This window comes from Arachis ipaensis, chromosome B4 (assembly GCF_059453495.1).
Source record: "Arachis ipaensis isolate K30076 ecotype BB chromosome B4, ASM5945349v1, whole genome shotgun sequence".
NCBI lineage: Eukaryota > Viridiplantae > Streptophyta > Magnoliopsida > Fabales > Fabaceae > Arachis > Arachis ipaensis.
This window is the reverse complement of record NC_142439.1, coordinates 119,312,676-119,331,818: the sequence shown is the minus strand read 5'-3', so window position 1 is coordinate 119,331,818 and position 19,143 is coordinate 119,312,676. Positions and strand designations below refer to the sequence as shown.

At 32.9% G+C, this 19,143-nt stretch overlaps 1 protein-coding gene and 1 pseudogene across 2 annotated transcripts; one reads left to right on the top strand and one right to left on the bottom strand.

The window, feature by feature from the left end:
• Nucleotides 1–7,410: 7,410 nt before the first annotated feature.
• AQI (Peptidase M20/M25/M40 family protein) lies at nt 7,411–11,159 on the bottom strand. 2 transcript variants are annotated; one of them, XM_016343212.3, is made up of 5 exons: nt 10,400–11,159; nt 9,905–10,167; nt 9,610–9,747; nt 8,328–8,567; nt 7,411–7,913 (listed from the first exon to the last, which is right to left on the bottom strand). In XM_016343212.3, the coding sequence occupies exons 1-5, from the start codon at nt 11,004–11,006 to the stop codon at nt 7,800–7,802; spliced, it is 1,362 nt and encodes a 453-aa protein (XP_016198698.1). In that variant the 5' UTR covers nt 11,007–11,159; the 3' UTR covers nt 7,411–7,799. The 2 variants fall into 2 exon arrangements, with proteins under 2 accessions (XP_016198698.1, XP_016198697.1); XM_016343211.3 differs by having other exon boundaries at nt 8,328–8,576; nt 10,400–11,146.
• Nucleotides 11,160–16,762: 5,603 nt separating this feature from the next.
• On the top strand, nt 16,763–18,795 carry LOC110271561 (uncharacterized; annotated as a pseudogene).
• Nucleotides 18,796–19,143: the final 348 nt, after the last annotated feature.

Here is a 19,143-nt window from a genome sequence, read left to right as displayed (position 1 = left end):
CTTCCATTGCCTTATTTGTCTCAGAATGATGCTCGTCTTCAAGACTTTCCTTATCGGCATTCTTTTTCTCTCCATCCTCTTTGCTTCCGTTAGTCCTACTAGCGAAAAGGTCGACCATCTTTTTCACTTCTGCTTGGAAGGCGGTATTCATGGCCACCAATTCGGTGTGAGTCGGGGTAGGAGGGGGAGTGCCATCATCAACCATGATCGAGGTCATACAAGAAAAAGAAAAGCAAAAAGAAAATGTATGGTGACTTTATTGTCGGTCCCACAGTAGGCGCCAAATATTTCGTCAAGGGTACACAATCTGAGGTATAACCCGTTGCTACTATTCAACGATGTTTTCTTTGTCTCCTAGATAGCTGCAACGAGAACTCTTCGGATCTTGGGCCTGAGTATAAAACCTGCAAAAGAGATTTCGATGCTCAAGTTAACAAAATATTTTTCAAGAGTTAAAACAAATAAGACTATGAGTTCTTGATATTTTTCTTGTGTCGAATAGTCTTGTTTGTGCTCGTGTTTAAAGTTGTTTAGTGTAAGCAACTACTTGTTTTATTTCGGAGATTATATGCAAATTCTGGAGAGGTGGCAGTCCATGTCCTTGGTCAAATATTGTTTAAATCATTTGAATGCATTCCGAGGTATAACTGCTTTTTTCCCCGATATAAGAGGTAAGGATCAGGTTAAATTTCACCTTCTATAATTTCAACACTGTTAAGGCGTTCACATAACATTGTGCCACTATAATTTGAAGGTGAAATTTATGGTATAGAATGCAATTATTTTCTACACATATAAAACTTACGTGAAAACTCTTAAAAATAAACACCTGTTGTATTGCACTATGTGTCTAACCAGGTGTTGCAGTCTCTTAATTAATCAATAAGATAGTTTGAAGTGATTGTTTTTTTTTTTAATTGAGATTAATTTTTAAACGAAAGTGTTAATTAGGTGGGATAATGTTTTTGTACTAGGCCAATAATTAAAAATTGGACAATACTTGAATTTGGGCCAAAATAATCATTTTAAGTCCTTTAATATATGGTATAACTCTTTTAGATTTTTTAACATAAATAAATTAACAAAAACAAAATAAATAAATAAATTAACAGAGCATTATTTCCAAAAACAATGAAAATCAAATCAAATACCAACATACAATTTCTTTTTTTCTTGTTGGTTTAGGAGAAACATAAGCTTGGCCACACCGATTTTGGTACAAATTTGAGAAAATCATTCCAATTTAAATGAATAGAATGAACATAATTTTACTTCATTATATTTTAACCCTTATAATTATTATGCTTACACACCAAATTTGTGCGTAGTTGTTTTATATGAAAACCAAATATTGAAATATTTTATTCTAGTTTTTAAATGAATATTTTCTAGCACACGATTTTATTTTTCTTAAAAAATAAATATTTTTTAAATAATATTTAAAAATCTAAATAATTATAACATATATAGTTTACAATATAAGAGGAAAAGTCCCAACAAAAGTAAATTTTATCCAGAGATAAAGCCAAAACGTGATCCATTTTCTAAAATAAGATTTTTATTTTTTTAATATTTTATTTTATTTTGTCTTTGACTAAAATAACCAAAAGTGCCTATTGGTATTTTTTTTCTTTCGTTGATCATGAACAAATAATTAATCAATTAGAGAGATGAAGAACAAGGACTTATTTTAGTCCAAATTCAAATATGGTCCGATTTTTATTGGCCCGTTATAAAAAAAAAATGACCCACCTACTTAAGGCTCATTTTTTAAAATATGAATGTTATATGTATGTTGTGTTTGGATATGGATATGGATATAGATATGGACTTTATTATACATTGGTGACCTTTTTTAAATTAACAGAATAAAAATTGAACCGGTAATTTTTTTGTTGTTGAAGTTTGATATAAATCGAATAGTCTGATTTGTTTGAAGGGAAAAAAATTTTAAAATTCTGAAGTATTATAATCGGTAGGTCCGATTTCAGTGTTTTTACTTTTTATTTTTAATTTCGAGATGCACCAAATTGGACCATCTAATTTGTATGGTTCAATAAATTTTAAATGCTTAAATATAAATCAAGTCATCCGATTTGTACCCTTATATATATACCCATCCTACCCTCAGTTGGAAGAACTCCCTCTTCTTCTTTTTCATCGCTCTTTACCTCTTTAGAACTCTCCTCCTCTCATTATACTCTCCTCCTTTGCTTCAAAAAAGTTATAGTGAGTTTGAATATTTTCAATTTGAGTTAAAACAGATAAGATGGATGCTAGAGTTTTGTTGAAAGTATATTATCATAGTTAAATTTTGTTACAAACATACGAAGGAGTGAAATTTGTATGTAAAAATCCATTGGATATTGTCATATTGTTATTCCATTCACACTCTCATTTGAAAAACTAAAAGGTGTGACTTGTAAGAAGATAGATTCTCAAATATTAAGGAGAGTGTCATGTATTTTGCACAAGTATCCTATATCAGTATTTGGTGGATTCATTCAATTTCAAATCAAATATGTGACTAATGAAACGAACATGAAAGACATGGTTTTAATGTATATTGAAACTTGCTCTCAGATGTCGTTCATTGAGTTGTATGTTGCATTCGAACAATCTGAAGTTGACCGACATATCGAATGGGAAGATTACAATAGTGATAGCGAGAAAGAGTTTGAAAGTGACTATGAGGTCGTTGATCGAAATGGATACAGAGGTCAAGGTTGGCACTATGGAAGCAAATGTCGTAGAGGTGGCAAATGCATTAACAAACCAGCATCCATTTGAGGAGCCATCTTTTATGCGCACGTTGGATTTGGAGGTTATGCATGCACTGGAATTTCCTGAGTATATAAATGCAGGTATGTAATTTAAATATTTGTATAAGAGATTACAATTTTGTAATTTTTTATATTGTCAATCAATTAATTACTTATGTGATATGTGGAAATATAATTAATTAGTATTTGTTTATGTATTTATTTGGTTAAATTTAAGATAATAACCTTACTAGGTTTGAATAATTTTTTGGTTAAATTTAAAGTATTTACTTGATTAGGAATATATTAATTTATTAAATATTTATTTATAATGTATAATTTTAATATAAATTCATAAATATTTATTTCATGGGGACATTGTAGTAGAACTTCCTGTTGTGGCGGATGGTAAATTGTCATGGGAATAGAATTTAGTTATAGGAAAATTGTCATTATGGCGATGAAAGATTATACCATCAGCAGAGGTGTAGATTATTGGGTGTATGAGTCAGAATCGATGTCATTTTATTCCAAATGTACCAGTACGTCTCAGGCTGTAATTGGCTGATTAGGGTTAGCATGATCCGCAAAAAGTATTGTTGGATTATAAGGAGATAGAATGGTAGTCACACTTGTACCAAATCCACAATTTTTCAAGACCATTCGAAGCTGGATTCCAACACAATTGTAGTAGCAATAAAGCCGTTGGTAGATGTTAGCCCCTCTATAAAAGTGAAATCGGTTATTACGGAAGTACAATCAAAGTTTAATTACACCATCAGTTATCGCAAAGTATGGTTAGCAAAGCGAAAGTCAATGGAAAAAAAATTTCAGAAGTTGAAAAGCATCGTACGAAATTTTGCCCATATGGTTTGAGACCATGTGTCACAAGGAGTCATCAATAGTTGTCCATTTTAAAACTATGCCTGCATATCAGGACAATGACTTGGTAATTGATATTCGGGTATTACATCGAGTCTTCTGGAGTTATTACCCTTGCATAAAGTATCCAGACATTGCAAACCAATTATCTAGGTAGATGGAAATCACTTGTATGAAAAATATAAGGGTGTATTTGGTTTGCGTTTTCATTTTCTATTTTTATTTTCAGTGTTTTCTATTTTCTAGATTTTGTGAAGAAAAAAGTGAAAACAGGAGGTGAAAATAGAAAACAGAATTTTATTATTTTTACTGTTTTCACTTTTTCCTTCACAAGATTAAGAAAACAGAAAATATTGAAAATAAAAACAGAAAATAAAAATGCAAACCAAAAGCATCCTAAGGGTCATCGTTGTGGGATTCCTTACCAGCATCCTCATCCTCATCATCATCATCCGGGGAGTTTACTAGGTAGTCATCAATCTCAAGTTCAACCCCTTAGTGCTTTCTTCAATTAGACCCATTGAAACACGACATGGATTCTCGTTGTGTATAATTCCTCGACCCCCATCACTCCTACTCAAGTCACCAGATAGTCTCCTTCCAGAATTTTTTTGAAGTGCGGCATCGATGTCTCGAATCCAAGAAATACCTACTCGAAGTCATACCAGGCTGATGACTAGATTGTGATGGGCCTGGATCTGAAGCCTTGAACCCATGCAGCTGGCAAAATAAAGCTTCATCTCCTGTGTCAAATTGTGGAACACTCTAATACTGTTGATGTAATGGGTATGACGGGGTAAATAGTGTGTGAGGAATATATGGGATCGAAGAATGCTGTGGCTCTTGGCTCAGTGTAGCATGTGGTTGTTGTTGTGGCTATGGTAGTGGCGGTGACTATGGCTGTTGCTCTTGATTCTCATGATCACCCACAAGATTGTCCTCTTAGTTCTCTTGCACCACAAGATTCAATAAGTTCAAGCGGTTGCCATATTTTGCACGGTGTCAATACATGTAAATCTAAAAAGGATGTTGTAATTGCACGGGAAGTTCAGCAACAACGTGACTATACCTTTTTGTTTATTTCATCACCCAAAATAAATGAGTGGTGGTCCGTGGTGGACTAGTCAGGACTTTTCTGTGTGCTTTGTCTAAATTTCGTTCCTAATAAAAAACTCCTTAGATGAAATTAAACTATCTCCTAAATTTATCGATTGCATGTCACTTAATGTATTTCAATAATATCAGTGACACCGTAACGCACTACACAACTGAGTGCTAACATATGTTTGCAAAAATCACATCTAGTTCAATGCGATCAACACATAAACCTCCTACACAATTTTAATAATATTAATATTATATTCTATTATATTCTATTCACATACATACATAAACAATAACATAATAACACAAGGCTAAAACAATTTATATTATTACAATAATTAACGACTTAAAATAACTAACTAATGACATATTAAAAAATTTTGAGCAGTATCTTATTTTCAAAAATTCTAATATCATTATTATTAATAAATATTTTATTAAATTGTTTATTAATTTTTTATTAAATTATTCATTAAGTTATTCCTTAAATAATTATTTATTTATTAATAACTTACTAATAATAATAAATAATTTATTAAAATAATACTAAATTTAGTGTTAATAAATTAATTAATTAACTACCATACATACGTACGTACGGCTAACCTACAAAGTACTCAACTAACACTATTAAAAAATTTGAAAACTTAACTACAATGAATATATTAATTAAATATCTTCTAACAATAACTAATTAAATATTAAAATTTTAAAAATATAATATTTAAAGCATGTTAAATCTATTTTACAGAAACTCCACAATAATAATTTAACTTCTAATAATAATTAATAAAACTTAAATATATCTAAAATATAATTCTAATATTTATTATTAAATAACCTAACAATATATTTTCTAATAACCTACCACAGCAATATTAACATCATTATTAACTAAAATATTCATTAACTAAATCCAACAATACATTTCTAACTACCAGAACAACTATCATTTAATCAACATTAACAATATTAATCTCCAACATTATTACTAATATTTTTGTTAAATTAAAAAATAAAAACAATAACCTACATAATTAGAATGGGCTGAGATAATTAATAAAGTGAAGTTTAAGATGATCTACATTTTTAGTTTTTTGTTTTCTTGACATTGTGTTGTTCTATAGAAGATTGAAGGAGGTGGATGAAAAAGAGAGTAGAAGAAATGGGAGTTGGGGTTCTAAAGCAGAGAGAGACTTGATAGAGAGAGAGCTCGAAGACAGTGAGTTGTGAGAGAGAGAGAGAGCGCATGCTGGGGTTACGGAGGGACTTGCATGTGCGACACGTGGATGATTGGATGGCATAACATAAATTGGACAATTTGATTTGTGTACCTATATCGAATCGTCCAATTATTGTACCCACAACTCGAATCGTCTGATTACTATTTCTCTGACATCACAACGGCGTAAAGCACCAAACTCTCCAATAATAGCGTGATACACCATTATAAACCCCATTTCAAAATTAAAACGTTCCTACTTAACACTTTCATTCAAAAATTAATCTCAGTTAATATAGAGAGACAAATTTCTGCAAACTGTCCTATTGAATAACAAAAAAACTGTAACACCTGGTTAAACACAAAACACAAAGTGTAATACTATCAGTGTCTCTTTCTAAAAGTTTCCACATAAGTTTTATATATATTGGAAAAAACATAACATCTTACGTTAGAGACTTCGCCTAATTTGAAAACTATAACATTGTGCCACTAATTTGTAAACTATCTTATTGAAACTAGAATTTTTCATTTGACAAATAGTGATTTACTTAATATTTTAGAAAAACTGCTTTATATTTGGATAGATAATTATTTAAATATACAATTAAATTCATTTCTAACCTCTTTCATTTATGTGATTTTTAAGTTATCTATTATTAACTTGCAAATGAATGTACATGCCATTGGCTCATTGCACTCGTTACCTTCTATCAAGAGTTTAAGACTAATATTTTCTACATTTTGCATGGTTAGCAACCAAATATATATCATAAAAAACAAATTAAAGTGATAATTAGATCTGTGAGGATTTTAACTTTGAACTAATTAATCTCTAAAAAAAAGAGCAATTAAGTCTTCTACAATAATAAACGATAGATATGTTATATCTTTTTATAAATTTATTTTGTAAAACTTAAAGGCAACATTTATTTGTTAACTATATAATGTGTTTGTTTATGAAAGATCATTTGGAATAGAGTAAAACTTTACTTTTTTTATTAAAATTCGTGATAAACAAAAAACTAATGAAAATTATATAAAAATTCAAAAAATAATAAATATTTCAATGTCTAAAACATCATTCTCATGCTCACGAGATAGCAACAAAATACGTCACTATAGATAACAAAACATATAGATAACAAAACATATGATCAATTTCGTATCCTTTCGCACTCTTTATTGACAAAAAGACAAAACATATCCACCATTTCCCATCACGGAGAACCTAATTAGTACTTTTTTCTTTTTCAGAAATTAATTAGTCTGAAATCGAAATCTTTGAAGAGCCAATCTACTTTAAAAAACCAAAGCCCCACTTTGTCCGATACTGAATGTTGAAGAATTGTATTGGGTGGTCGCTACAAAAGTAATTTCGGTTAACATGTGAAACTGAAATTGCTGCTTCTCTAAAAAAAAAAAAAAAAAAGAAGTCCATTATCACGAAAACGCAGATGCATAAACCGAAAATATAATCACAGGGAACCCAATAAAGAGACAGAACGCTGAAATAACATTTTGAGCATATACTATATCTAGACAATAGCCCTTGTGATGATAAATATCAGAGTTGAAAACGCCCTTTTGAGTTTTGAGCACAAAGTAACACTTGAGCTGGAAAGCCTCAGAACATGTAACTGTATGGAACAGTCTTCTCCAAGGTCCAAGGATGCTTGGGGCAAATCATTGAAAATATTAGCAGAGTCATTTGGCTATCATGTCATTATCTCAGACCGATATTACTCAATAAACTTAATATTACACGACAGAGAAGGCAGAAAGACAGTGGTCGTGGAGAGTGGAAAGTGCCACATGACATGAGTTGCTCATAACTCATCTCTGGAACCTCCATCACTTCCATTACCTTCGAAGGATGCATACGCCTTTATTATCAACTCATAGATCTCTATTCCTTTCAAGTATTCATCTTTGCTTAAAAACTGCAAAAAGCAAAAATAATGCTCAACTCAGATAAACAACAAAACATTGTAGTTACAATACAGAGTGAGGACTTCATAAGAATGAAATTACTTAGGATTCAACAAAAGGCAAAACAAATCTCAGAACACCTATATATATAAGGTTGTCATATATTGATCGACATCTATGTATATATATAACTAAAACCAGCAAACACACTCTATAAGTCACCACTGTTTTATTATTATAGGGCTAATCATCTCATCTTCATAAAAACCCTTATGCATCTTCAAAAAACCCTTATAAGGGCTTAAAGCAAGCCTCGGATTTAAATAAGGGGAGATAAATTATTCTATATATATATATACATATGATGGTATCACTTGTGCGGATAAGCATAATAATAGCAAAATGATCAAACCTAAAGGAATCACCTCATTGTGATCATGGAGTAGAATAGGGGTGTTTGCCATAGGTGAGAACCCAATTGCCGGCAATCCACGGTCACGGAAGTAGCGCGCATCGGTGGAGGCAGGAAAGACCTCTGGCTTACCAAGTTTTCCCCCAGCCTTTTCGATGGCATTCTCTAACAGAGTCCACCATGGATTGGAATTGTCAGTTTTTGTGAGAACTGGTTTTCCAAACTTATCATGCACAGATACCTTCTGTTTGAACTGTCCAAGCTACAAGATATTAATTAACATATTCTCAAAACTCAAATGGCATGTAAACAATCGATCAGGTTTTCACACATATGGCCATTGCTAATCAAAGCAGAGTGACAGTTTGCAACTATCCCTTTAAAGTCCATTCCAATAATTCTCATACATATCATGACCTTTAAAAAGGGGAGGCTGATAAGTAGTTTTAAAATTTAACTTACAGGTTGACACAAAAATAATAATAATAATAAAATAAAATAAAATTTAACATGCAGCTTTCTGTTTTTCTCCCTTTATCATTCTAACAACATACCTGGAAACCTTCGGCTCTTCCATTTAGTTTGGAACAGTTAAAGGTCACAAAACAATCATAGATTTATTAATATTGACATATTTCATTTTAGTCTATAATTTTTTCCTATTTGTTATAGAACATAAGCAAAAAGCTGACCACAGTAATCACAAGCAATGTCAACAAATAGCCAACTGAAGCATATATGATGTAAAGGCACCCTCCCGTACACACATACATACACAAATCAAATAAGGAAAGCAGCTGCAGAAGGCAGAAGCTTGAAGCAATCTGAATTTGGTGAGAAAAATAAAATTGAATCAACTGTCACAGAAGCGAGCTTCCTAACACATAACACGACTTGCACAGCATACTTCAATTAACAAAAACCAAGAATACGGTTGTTAATTACCAACTATTATATAACCATTCAAAACTGGAAGCCAATAGGTGAATGCTCTGCAATAACGTTTATATATTATGTAAAATAAAGTAAAAAAAGTTTGGTTATTTTGTTTCTCGTCTTTAGGAGGCTTTTTAAGTTGTATTACCTATATATTTCAGAATAATCGACATTTCTATAAAACGTCTAGTTTATAATGAACTCCTCCACATTTTAAGGCTCTTTCAAAGATGGTAATTTCAGCATCAATTTTATTTGACTAATTTCTTTTTTCTGGATCTAACCATGAACCATGAAAGTAGCAAGTGTATTCATGTGGCAGTTAATATAAAGCAAAGAGCGGACAAATAGCAAATTACACTGAATGACATGTTTCGCGATGCAGGTGCCCATTCTTCAGCAATACGTCTCTCCAGTGATTCTGGATCAGCAGTTGGTGGCACCCTAATATCAAATCCAGCCTCTGCTTCGGATGGCTGCAGATTCATGACAAATCCCTGTATGACACCACATGGCAGATACAATACAATGATACATCAGATTAGATCTTCAAAAACACCAAATAACAATTCCTTTTACCAAAGTCAGCAGTGGTAAGAAAAGAGAAGTAAAATTCACTACATCCATACAAGTATGACGCATCACTCGACTTACCGTCGGGGAAGGAGTTCCAGCTTTAAGAAAGACCATATTAACAGAAACAACATCCCCTTCGGCCTTCAATCCAGCCTTGACCAGGTCGAACTGCGAGGCTCGGAACCTTCTGATGTTCTCAATACTCTTCAAGAGATTCTCCATAGCAGAGTTGTCATAGAGCTTGGCTCCATGTCCGGGCGCCCCAACAGCCTTAATTATCAACCACCACGGGCACCTCTCAGCATAAAACGCCCTGTACTTCTCATCCGGCGACGCCAACCCTGCCGCCCAACACCACATTACATGTATGTACGTATCTATCAATCAATTACTAGTCCTTTCACAACGAATTTGAGTCGAATTCTTTTGATTACAATAGGAATATGAAGTTTGAAGTGAACCTGGAAGGCTAGAACCTCATGCATACTACCCTAACCCGTGTCGCCTAATCTATCAAACAATTACGAGTTCTGATGCCACAAATTTAAATTGAATTGAATTGAATTGAATTACCTTCATCAAGCACGACGCCAACGTTGAGCTGGTCGAAAATCTCGGACTGGGAGAACTTCTCGGCGCCGTCGTGGCCGCCAATCTCCTCGTCGGGGGCGAAAGCGAGGTAAACGGAGCGAAGGGGTTGGAAGCCTGAGTTCTTGAGGCGGCGGACGGCTTCGAGGTATTGCATACCGACGCACTTCATGTCCTGGGAGCCTCTGGCGTAGATGCGGCCGTTATCGGGCTCGATGTGGGCCCCGAAGGGATGGTGGGCCCACTTGTCATGCTCGGCGGGGACGACATCGGTGTGGGAGTAGAGAAGGATGGAGGGGAGGTCGGGCTGGGAGCCGGGCCACTTGATAAGGACGATGGGCTTGGCGTTGACTAACTCGATGGTTTGGGATTGGAGGGAAAGGGAGTCGGCCTGCGATTTCAAGAAGTTGGCTGCTTCGTGGTAGTTAGGGATGGGGTGGGCCGTGTTGATTCGGAGGTATTGCTGGAAGCGCGATATGATGCTTTCTGATTCTGATGACGATGATGATTGAGTGGTGATTGCTATGGAGAGTAGAAGAAGAAGGAGGAGGATTGGGAGGCGTGGGATGCTTCTGGTATTGGAGTCCATCATCGGATCCACGCAATCTGATCACCTCACTCTCTGCTCTTTGACTAAATTGCTTTCCCCAGTTTGGTCCAAATTCTAATCGAGTTCAGCTCACCGCAGTGTTCTTTCGATCCTTTTTGGGTAAAGTACTACATTAGTATCTATGTGGGAGGATATGATAAAATAAGCTGAAAACAAGATATAAAAAATTAATTCTGTTAGAAAAGATAAGAAATAATGAAGAATTTAAAAAATATGAACAATAGACTACATATTTAGGGTCGTTTGGAAACACCAAAAAATTACTTTTTTCAACTTTTGACTTATAGAAAGTTACGTTAATATGTTTGGTACAATCTTTTAGATAAACTTTTAACTTTTCAAAAAGTTATTTAAAAGTTTTTGAAAAAGTTAAAAAATGTGACTTCTCCCATTTTCAAAAGCTATTTTATCACTCCTATTTAATGCACAACTTTAAAATAAGAACTTTTATAATAAATTTCTAAACTCAAAATAACTTATTTAAAAGTTAATATTAATAAAAGTCCTTATATTTTAAGCTCCTTTTTCAAAAGAACTTATTTAAGAAGTTCAGCCAAACTGCCCCTTAGTCTAACATAAATAAAAAATAAAAACACTTTACAAATTATCTAACTCTAAAAACCCATTCAGTTATTTTAAAAAAATAATCATCCCAAATTCTAATTTACCAACTCATTTTACTTCAATTCCATTTTCTTCCTCCACTGACTATCCCTACATTCATCAATAATCATCTCACTTTATTGACGTCAGAGACACCCTCACCGTCTGTCAACGTCGACCCTAGTCTAGCCACCTCCCTCGCACGCATCGCTCTCTATCGCCGGCAACCGACATCGCGGATGGACGCCACCTCCCTGTCGCGCATCTCTGTGTCATCCGCCGACAGCCGACGTCGAGGCAGGCCCTCGTCCTCCCCGTCGCGCGTCCCTAGTGCCCGGCTCGCCTCTCTCTCTCTCTTGCCGGTAGCCAACCTAGGGGTGGTGTTTAGCAACCGCCGTCTCTTCCGTTCCACCCCGTCGTACTCGTCGCCACTGAACTTGTCGCCTCCGTTGCTGCTATGCCACCCATCTCCAGCCGTCGTCAACCTGCTACCGGAGGACACCAACTTGCGGCCATGCTTGTTCTTCTGTTGCTGTTCGACTAGAACCCATTACCCCCAAAATCCCCTAATTGGCGAAGCTCTCCACCATCGTCGCTGCATCCAAAGGTTTGTTGATGACTATGGTTTACTCATGACTAGATGTTCATGCAATGGATTTTGCTGAGTTACTTGATTGTTCTGCTTCTGTATTGTATTGGAACGAATTGAATAAGTTGTTGATGTTGCTGGTTGCATTGGTTTTTATTTTAGCGCGCCAAATTTTGTACAATCTCGGTTTAATTAGTACAGTAATTTCGGTACGTTGTTTGGACTTTTGAGTGTAACGTCACTTAAATTAGTTGACCATAGTCGATCTTTGTTTGACATAAAATGGATGGTTACTCTACTACGTATCCGAATGGTTGGTTTTCGTTCTAGTGATTGCTGTTTGTTTTCGCTATATTATTGATTTGTTTACATTAGGTACTATATGACTTTTGCGTTTATTGAATACTTTAGCACATATTTACTCGAGTGCATGTTGCTATTTGTTTTTTTTTTATAAATTGCTTAGATTGGTGATTGAGACCTTTTATAGTTTCGCTTTACATTGTTCACACATGTCATTGTTTCTCTATACTTTCTCTTTCGTATTTTAGCCTTCAAAATTTGGTAAAATTTTGGTTTAGTTAGTATAGTAATTTTGGTACGTTGTACAGACTTTTGAATGCGACTGTTACTTAAATTAATTGAGCATAGTCAATCTTTGTTTGAAATAAGATGGATGATTACTTTACTATGTATCCGGATGGTTAGGTTTCATTCTAGTGATTGCTGTTTGTTTTGGTTATGTAATTGATTCTTTTGCTTCATATACTATATGGATTGTGAGTTTATTAAACACTTGAGCACATATTTAGTTGAGCAGATATTGCTGTTTGTTTTTTTACATTGCTTAGATTGGTGATTGAAACTTTTTATAGTTGATGACTAAGGGTTTATTGATAACTAGATGTTCATGCATGCAATGGATTTGGTTGAGTTATTTGATTGTTCTGCTTTTGTACACCTTAGTTGGAGTTTGAAATATTGGACTGATTTGAACATATTTCTTATATTAGTTGACCTAGTGAATGGTTATTCGAAATAAGACAGATGATTATATTTCCATGTATACGGATGGTTGAGTTTCATTCAATAAATTAATGTTTGTTTCAGTTAAGTGATTGATCTTTTGCTTGTATTAGTTTATGAATTTGTTAATTACCATTGGTTTACTGAGCACTTCACCCCGTAGTTACTTTCGATTATGTGAAAATGTGTGAAATAAACATGTAAAGAAAATTTCTTGTCTTGTAAGTGGTTATATTTTTTTTAAGCTTAAATTATTGATTGAAACTAATTGTAGTTGATCTAGAGACAACCTATATCTATATGTTTCTAAATTTGGGTTGGATTTTGTTAATTTGCATGTATGGTTCCACGAAATTTCAGAATTTATTTCTTGGTATAAGATCTTTAATGGTCTCTATTTGTGAAAAGAAAGATGAAAAAGACAGCCTTTTGGTTATTTCCTCTGGAAATTTATCTTCTCCTATTAGTGTAGTTGGAGAAAAGTTTCTTTCTGGACCAAGTAATGAATTTGATCAACATTCTGATGCAACTTTATTTGGTGATGCATGTTTTGCAATGCATTATGAATCTCCTGGAACTAAATTGCTTTGTCGCAAGTGTATTATATACCTAAATAATAATGACATCCACTGCTACTTACATATTGTGGGACTTTTTGTTGGATTCTTTAATAAGTTGTCTTCTTATAATATCAATTTTGAGAACTCTGCTTCCAGTGATACCTCTTAGGTTTCAAACATTTTATCAACTCTTGGGTCACAGAAGTTTAGCTTCTCAAATTATTTCGAATTTGGTTCCTCTGATTCTGCATGCATTCCACTAGATCATTTTCCATTTGTTACAATTCACAATACTAGTTATCTTCATAATATAGAGAGTGGACTTATATATGCCATCCCTGAGTGGAGAAAATATTTTACTCTGAGGGACAAAACAATTAAAAGTTCCAAAATTAACATGAGAAGAAGGTCCAATTTTTTCATGTTTCACCCTCAAAGTCCAAACCCTTGGATGATTCTATTATTGCAAAATCAGGCAAAATTATATTAAATTCAATCTAAATCAAATAAACATCCAAATTAGAATGAAAATAATCATTCACCTAACTAGTAAAATGAACACCTAGCCTATTTTGGATTGGCCACAAGTTCTAAGTACACCGATTAATTTTTTTATTTATTAGACACTTAATTTAATAGTGACACATATTTTATAATTTATTAATTTGTATTTTAAGAAAATGACTAACTTAAACAGGATTAAGCGTGTTAGTAAAATTTCAGTTTATAATAGGCACCATGCTCACAATATTTTTTAACAAAGTCTTCTAATTAGGAAAATTTGTGTTAAATTGAATCCAAATCAAATAAACATCTAAATTAGAATAAAAATAACTATCGGCCTACCTAGTAAAATGAACATCCGGCCTAGTTTAGTTTTTCTTTTAATTTTTTGTTTACATCGACACAAACAGGGTAATAACTTGTACTACAAATAATATACCCAAAATAACCATTTACTTTTAAAATAGAAAGAACCATCCACAATTATAATAAAACGAACATCCGATTTAGTTTAAATGGCTTAAAGGAAAATTCAAAGCAATGTACTAAGATTAGGTGATAAAGTACAATAAAGTTAAAGATCAAAGTGCAAAAATATCACACTAGAAAAAGCAATGTACTAAGATTAGGTAATAGTAAATATCATATTTATATCAATTTGAGTATATCCAAACACTGAAAAATAACATGAAAAAATGATGTATAACCATCTTAAGTGATAATGAAAGTACAAATTAATTAGGGCTGATTTTGTTTTCATGCCACAAGAGAAATAAATATAATATCTACACTTTACACATGTACATGAAAATACTAAAAACAACAAATGATATGTTTATGTTCTCAACTTCTCATGTTCTCTTGGAGAAAAAAGTAGGTAATGGAAAGCTGATATAAGTTTTACATAAAATTAAATTGAACTAATCTTCGCATAATTACTTGGAACTTTCGACCTTAAATTTCTCAGCTGTAGCTTTAACACTAGTTTTGGCCAGGGAGGTACGTTTAGAGCACTCTTAGAGTTAAGAGCCTTTCTAATCTTAACAGCAGTCTAAGCAGCACTCAAAGCATGACCAGCAACACCAAACCCTTCTTTTGTCGCCTTAACAACCTGATCTCCATATCTGCAATATAAAAATGTCCAATATCACTTCCGAACTGTTAGAGAATGAATGGAAATTCAACCACACATCTAATGTATATTTATCTAGACAAAGTTTTGTATTATCTGTTGACTACTTACTAACACAATATTCTTTTATGTATTATGTAAAAGTTTGCTACGAAATACAACTTAAACAGAGATATTAAGCATTAACTATAAATAGTTCCCAATTGGTTTAGCTAGGGGTTATTACTTTCAGTTACTAACCATATTATTCTACCAGACAACTCTTGACGAACGTGATGCATATACTATCTATCTCATTCGCTTAGTGAACAATCCATATTACTCCACACACAGGCACGGACCCACCTTCATGAATGGGGGGCACTTGCCCCCTGTGACATTTGATATTTTTAAACCCAAATATATATATATATATATATATATATATTATATGCCCCCACTTTAAATTTTAAATGATCCCACTACAAATAAAATAAGCCCAATTATTAAAAGTCTAAGCCCATTTTATCTTTTTATGATTTTGACTATTAGTTAACCTAATTAAATTTAATCTTCTTCTGTTTTTAAATCCTAGCCGTCACTCATTTATTCTCTTAAACCCTTTTCTTAGTTTCATATTTTCAATCTTCTTTTTCTATTCCTTGTCTAGTGGTCATTTTCTCTTCATCAAAAGGTAAATTTTAAATTCTCTATTTTATTTTATATAGCTCTCTATGACTCTATGTATCTTTCAATTTCATTGTTTCTCTTTTTGATATTTTCAATTGCAAATTTTAATTCAAACAATTATAGTTTAGGTATTAATCTATTTTTTATTCTCTTCATGAATTTATATATTTTATTTTATTCCCAATTTAGTGATCCTTATTATTTATTTGTTTTTCTTTCGTTCTATTCTATTATATGTAATTAGATTGCATATAAATTTTTAAAGTGAATTGATCAACTTACTAATTTAGAATATATATTTTTATTTTTAGAAATAGTAATGAAAAAATAGTTCAAAAGAAAGCTACCACTAGAATCTGAAGTCACTCCATTAGTCTCTTCTAATAAAAAGAAGTTCTTAGAATTCAATGTGAAAAGTCTGGTAGCTGATCCTGGACAACGTCCCAAAATTTCAAATTATGATCCAAATGACAGAGATGAAGTTAGACGAGCTTATTTGCAAAAAGGTCCTTGTCAACCAAGAGAACATGATTTTCCACAAACATATTTTGGAACTTCTCTCCGTAGATTTAATGCTGATTGGTTTGATGAATTTGGCAATTGGTTGGAATATAATATTTCAAAAGATGCTGTATTTTGTCTCTGTTGCTATCTTATGAAACCTGATGGTGCGAGTGGTGATGCTTTTGTAAAAGAGGGCTTTTCAAATTGGAAAAAGAAGGAGCAATTACAAACACATGTTGGAAATCATGATAGTGCTCATAATCAAGCTCGAAGAAAATGCGAAGCACTCATGAAGCAAAAGCAACATATTGAAGTTGTTTTTCAAAAGCATTCAGACCAAGCTAAAAGAGATTACCGAACTCACTTAACAGCAACAATTGAGTGCAATAGGTTCTTATTGCGACAAGGATTGGCTTTTCGTGGTGATGATGAATCGCACAATTCAAATAATCAAGGTAATTTTTTGGAGCTTCTTGACTTTCTTGCTCAACATAATACAGAGATTGATCGTGTTTTCAAAAATGCTCGTGGAAATCTTAAGCTAGTAGCACCTAAAATTCAAAAAGATATTGTTAGAGCTGCTGCAAGTGAAACTACTAAAGTTATTATTGATGATCTTGGAGATGATTTATTTGCTATTTTAGTTGATGAAGCTCGAGACATTTCTGTTAAAGAGCAAATGGCTATTTGTTTGCGGTATGTGAACAAAGAAGGGATTGTAATGGAGCGATTTCTTGGCCTTGTCCATGTTTCTAGCACAAATGCGTTGTCGTTAAAAGTAGCTTTGGAATCTTTATTAACAAAGCATAATTTAAGTTTAGCAAGAATACGTGGACAAGGTTACGATGGAGCTACTAATATGCAGGGAGAATTTAATGGCTTAAAAAGTTTGATCTTGAAAGAAAATGCTTGTGCTTTTTATGTTCATTGTTTTGCTCACCAACTTCAATTAGCACTTGTGGTTGTTGCAAAGAAACAGGTCGAAATTGCACTACTTTTTAATTTGCTTGCTAGTTTGTATAATATTGTTGGAGCTTCTTGTAAATGTAAAGACATGCTTCGTGAAAGTCAAATGTAAAAGACAATTGTTGCATTACAAAATGGAGATGTTTCTAGTGGGCGTGGCTTAAATCAAGAAACAACATTGAAAAGGGCAGGTAATACTCGATGGGGCTCACATTATGGTACAATACTTAGCTTGATTTCTATTTTTTCTTCTGTGGTAGAAGTTCTTGAAGTTATTGAGGAAGATGGAAATAATCCTGAACAAAGAGCTGAAGCATGCCAATTATTGAATCATATTCAATCTTTTGAATTTGTATTCAATTTACATTTGATGAAAAGTATATTAGGAGTTACTAATGAGTTGTCTCAAGCTCTACAAAGAAGTGATCAAGACATTATAAATGCTATGACATTGGTTAAAGTGTCCAAGCAACGATTGCAAAGTATAAGAGACGATGGTTGGTCCTCTTTGCTCAACTTAGTTTTACTATTTTGTGATAGTCACAATATTCTTGCTCTAAATATAAATGATATATTTATAACACAAGGAAGATCAAGGCGCAAAATTCAAAAGGTCTCAAACTTGCATCATTTTCAAGTTAAATTATTTTATCAAGTGATTGATAGACAACTTCAAGAGCTTAACAATCGTTTTACAGAGGTAAATACTGAGCTACTTCTTTGTATAGCTTGTTTGAATCCAAGTGACTCATTTTTTGCATTTGATAAGGAGAAGTTGCTTCGTTTAGCCGAATTTTATCCACATGAATTCTCTTCTACTCAACTTTTGGCACTTGATAGTCAACTTGAGAATTTTATATTGGATATGCGTCTTGATGATCAATTCTCAAATATAAATGGAATCAGTGGACTATCTCAAAAGTTAGTTGAGACAAAAAAGCATATTTTTATCCATTGGTATTTCTTCTGTTGAAATTAGCTTTGATTCTACCTGTGGCAACAACATCAGTTGAGAGAACATTTTCTGCTATGAATATCATAAAGAGTCGACTTCGTAATCGAATGGAAGATGAGTGGTTGAATGATTGTTTGGTTACATATATAGAAAGAGAGACATTCAATCAAGTTGATAATGAAACAATTATTCAACATTTTCAAAATATGAAAACAAGAAGAGAAGTACCTTCAAGATTTGAAGCGAAGAAAGTTAGCAGCTAATGTAATTTTTGGTTTTTTTTTTTTGTATTCGAATAATTAATGTGCACTTTTATATTTTTAAATTTAAATTAATATATATTTTGATAATAATGTGTATTATTTTTGCCCCCCACCATAAATTTTCTGGGTCCGTCACTATCCACACATCATCATAATTCTTAACTCATAAAGAGAACTCCTTCAAGCACCCCAAAAATATATCTAAAAACCTTGCTTTAGCAGCAAATGAATGCCAATGCCACATAATTAAACGACAAATAGCAACAACAACAATAAGTTAATCACATTAATATAAACACTCACACTGTTATAATTTAGTCCATCAAAATCACAACTATGAATAGCTAC

Bases quoted from the DNA above. Each gene is read 5' to 3' on its own strand.
- AQI (XM_016343211.3), bottom strand. From the start codon at position 11,006: ATGATGGACTCCAATACCAGAAGCATCCCACGCCTCCCAATCCTCCTC. The intron at 9,748-9,904 runs GTAAGTCGAGTG...GGTGTCATACAG, and splicing joins CTGGAACTCCTTCCCCGACG to GGATTTGTCATGAATCTGCA. The intron at 8,577-9,609 runs GTAATTTGCTAT...AATATCTTGTAG, and splicing joins CGCGAAACATGTCATTCAGT to CTTGGACAGTTCAAACAGAA.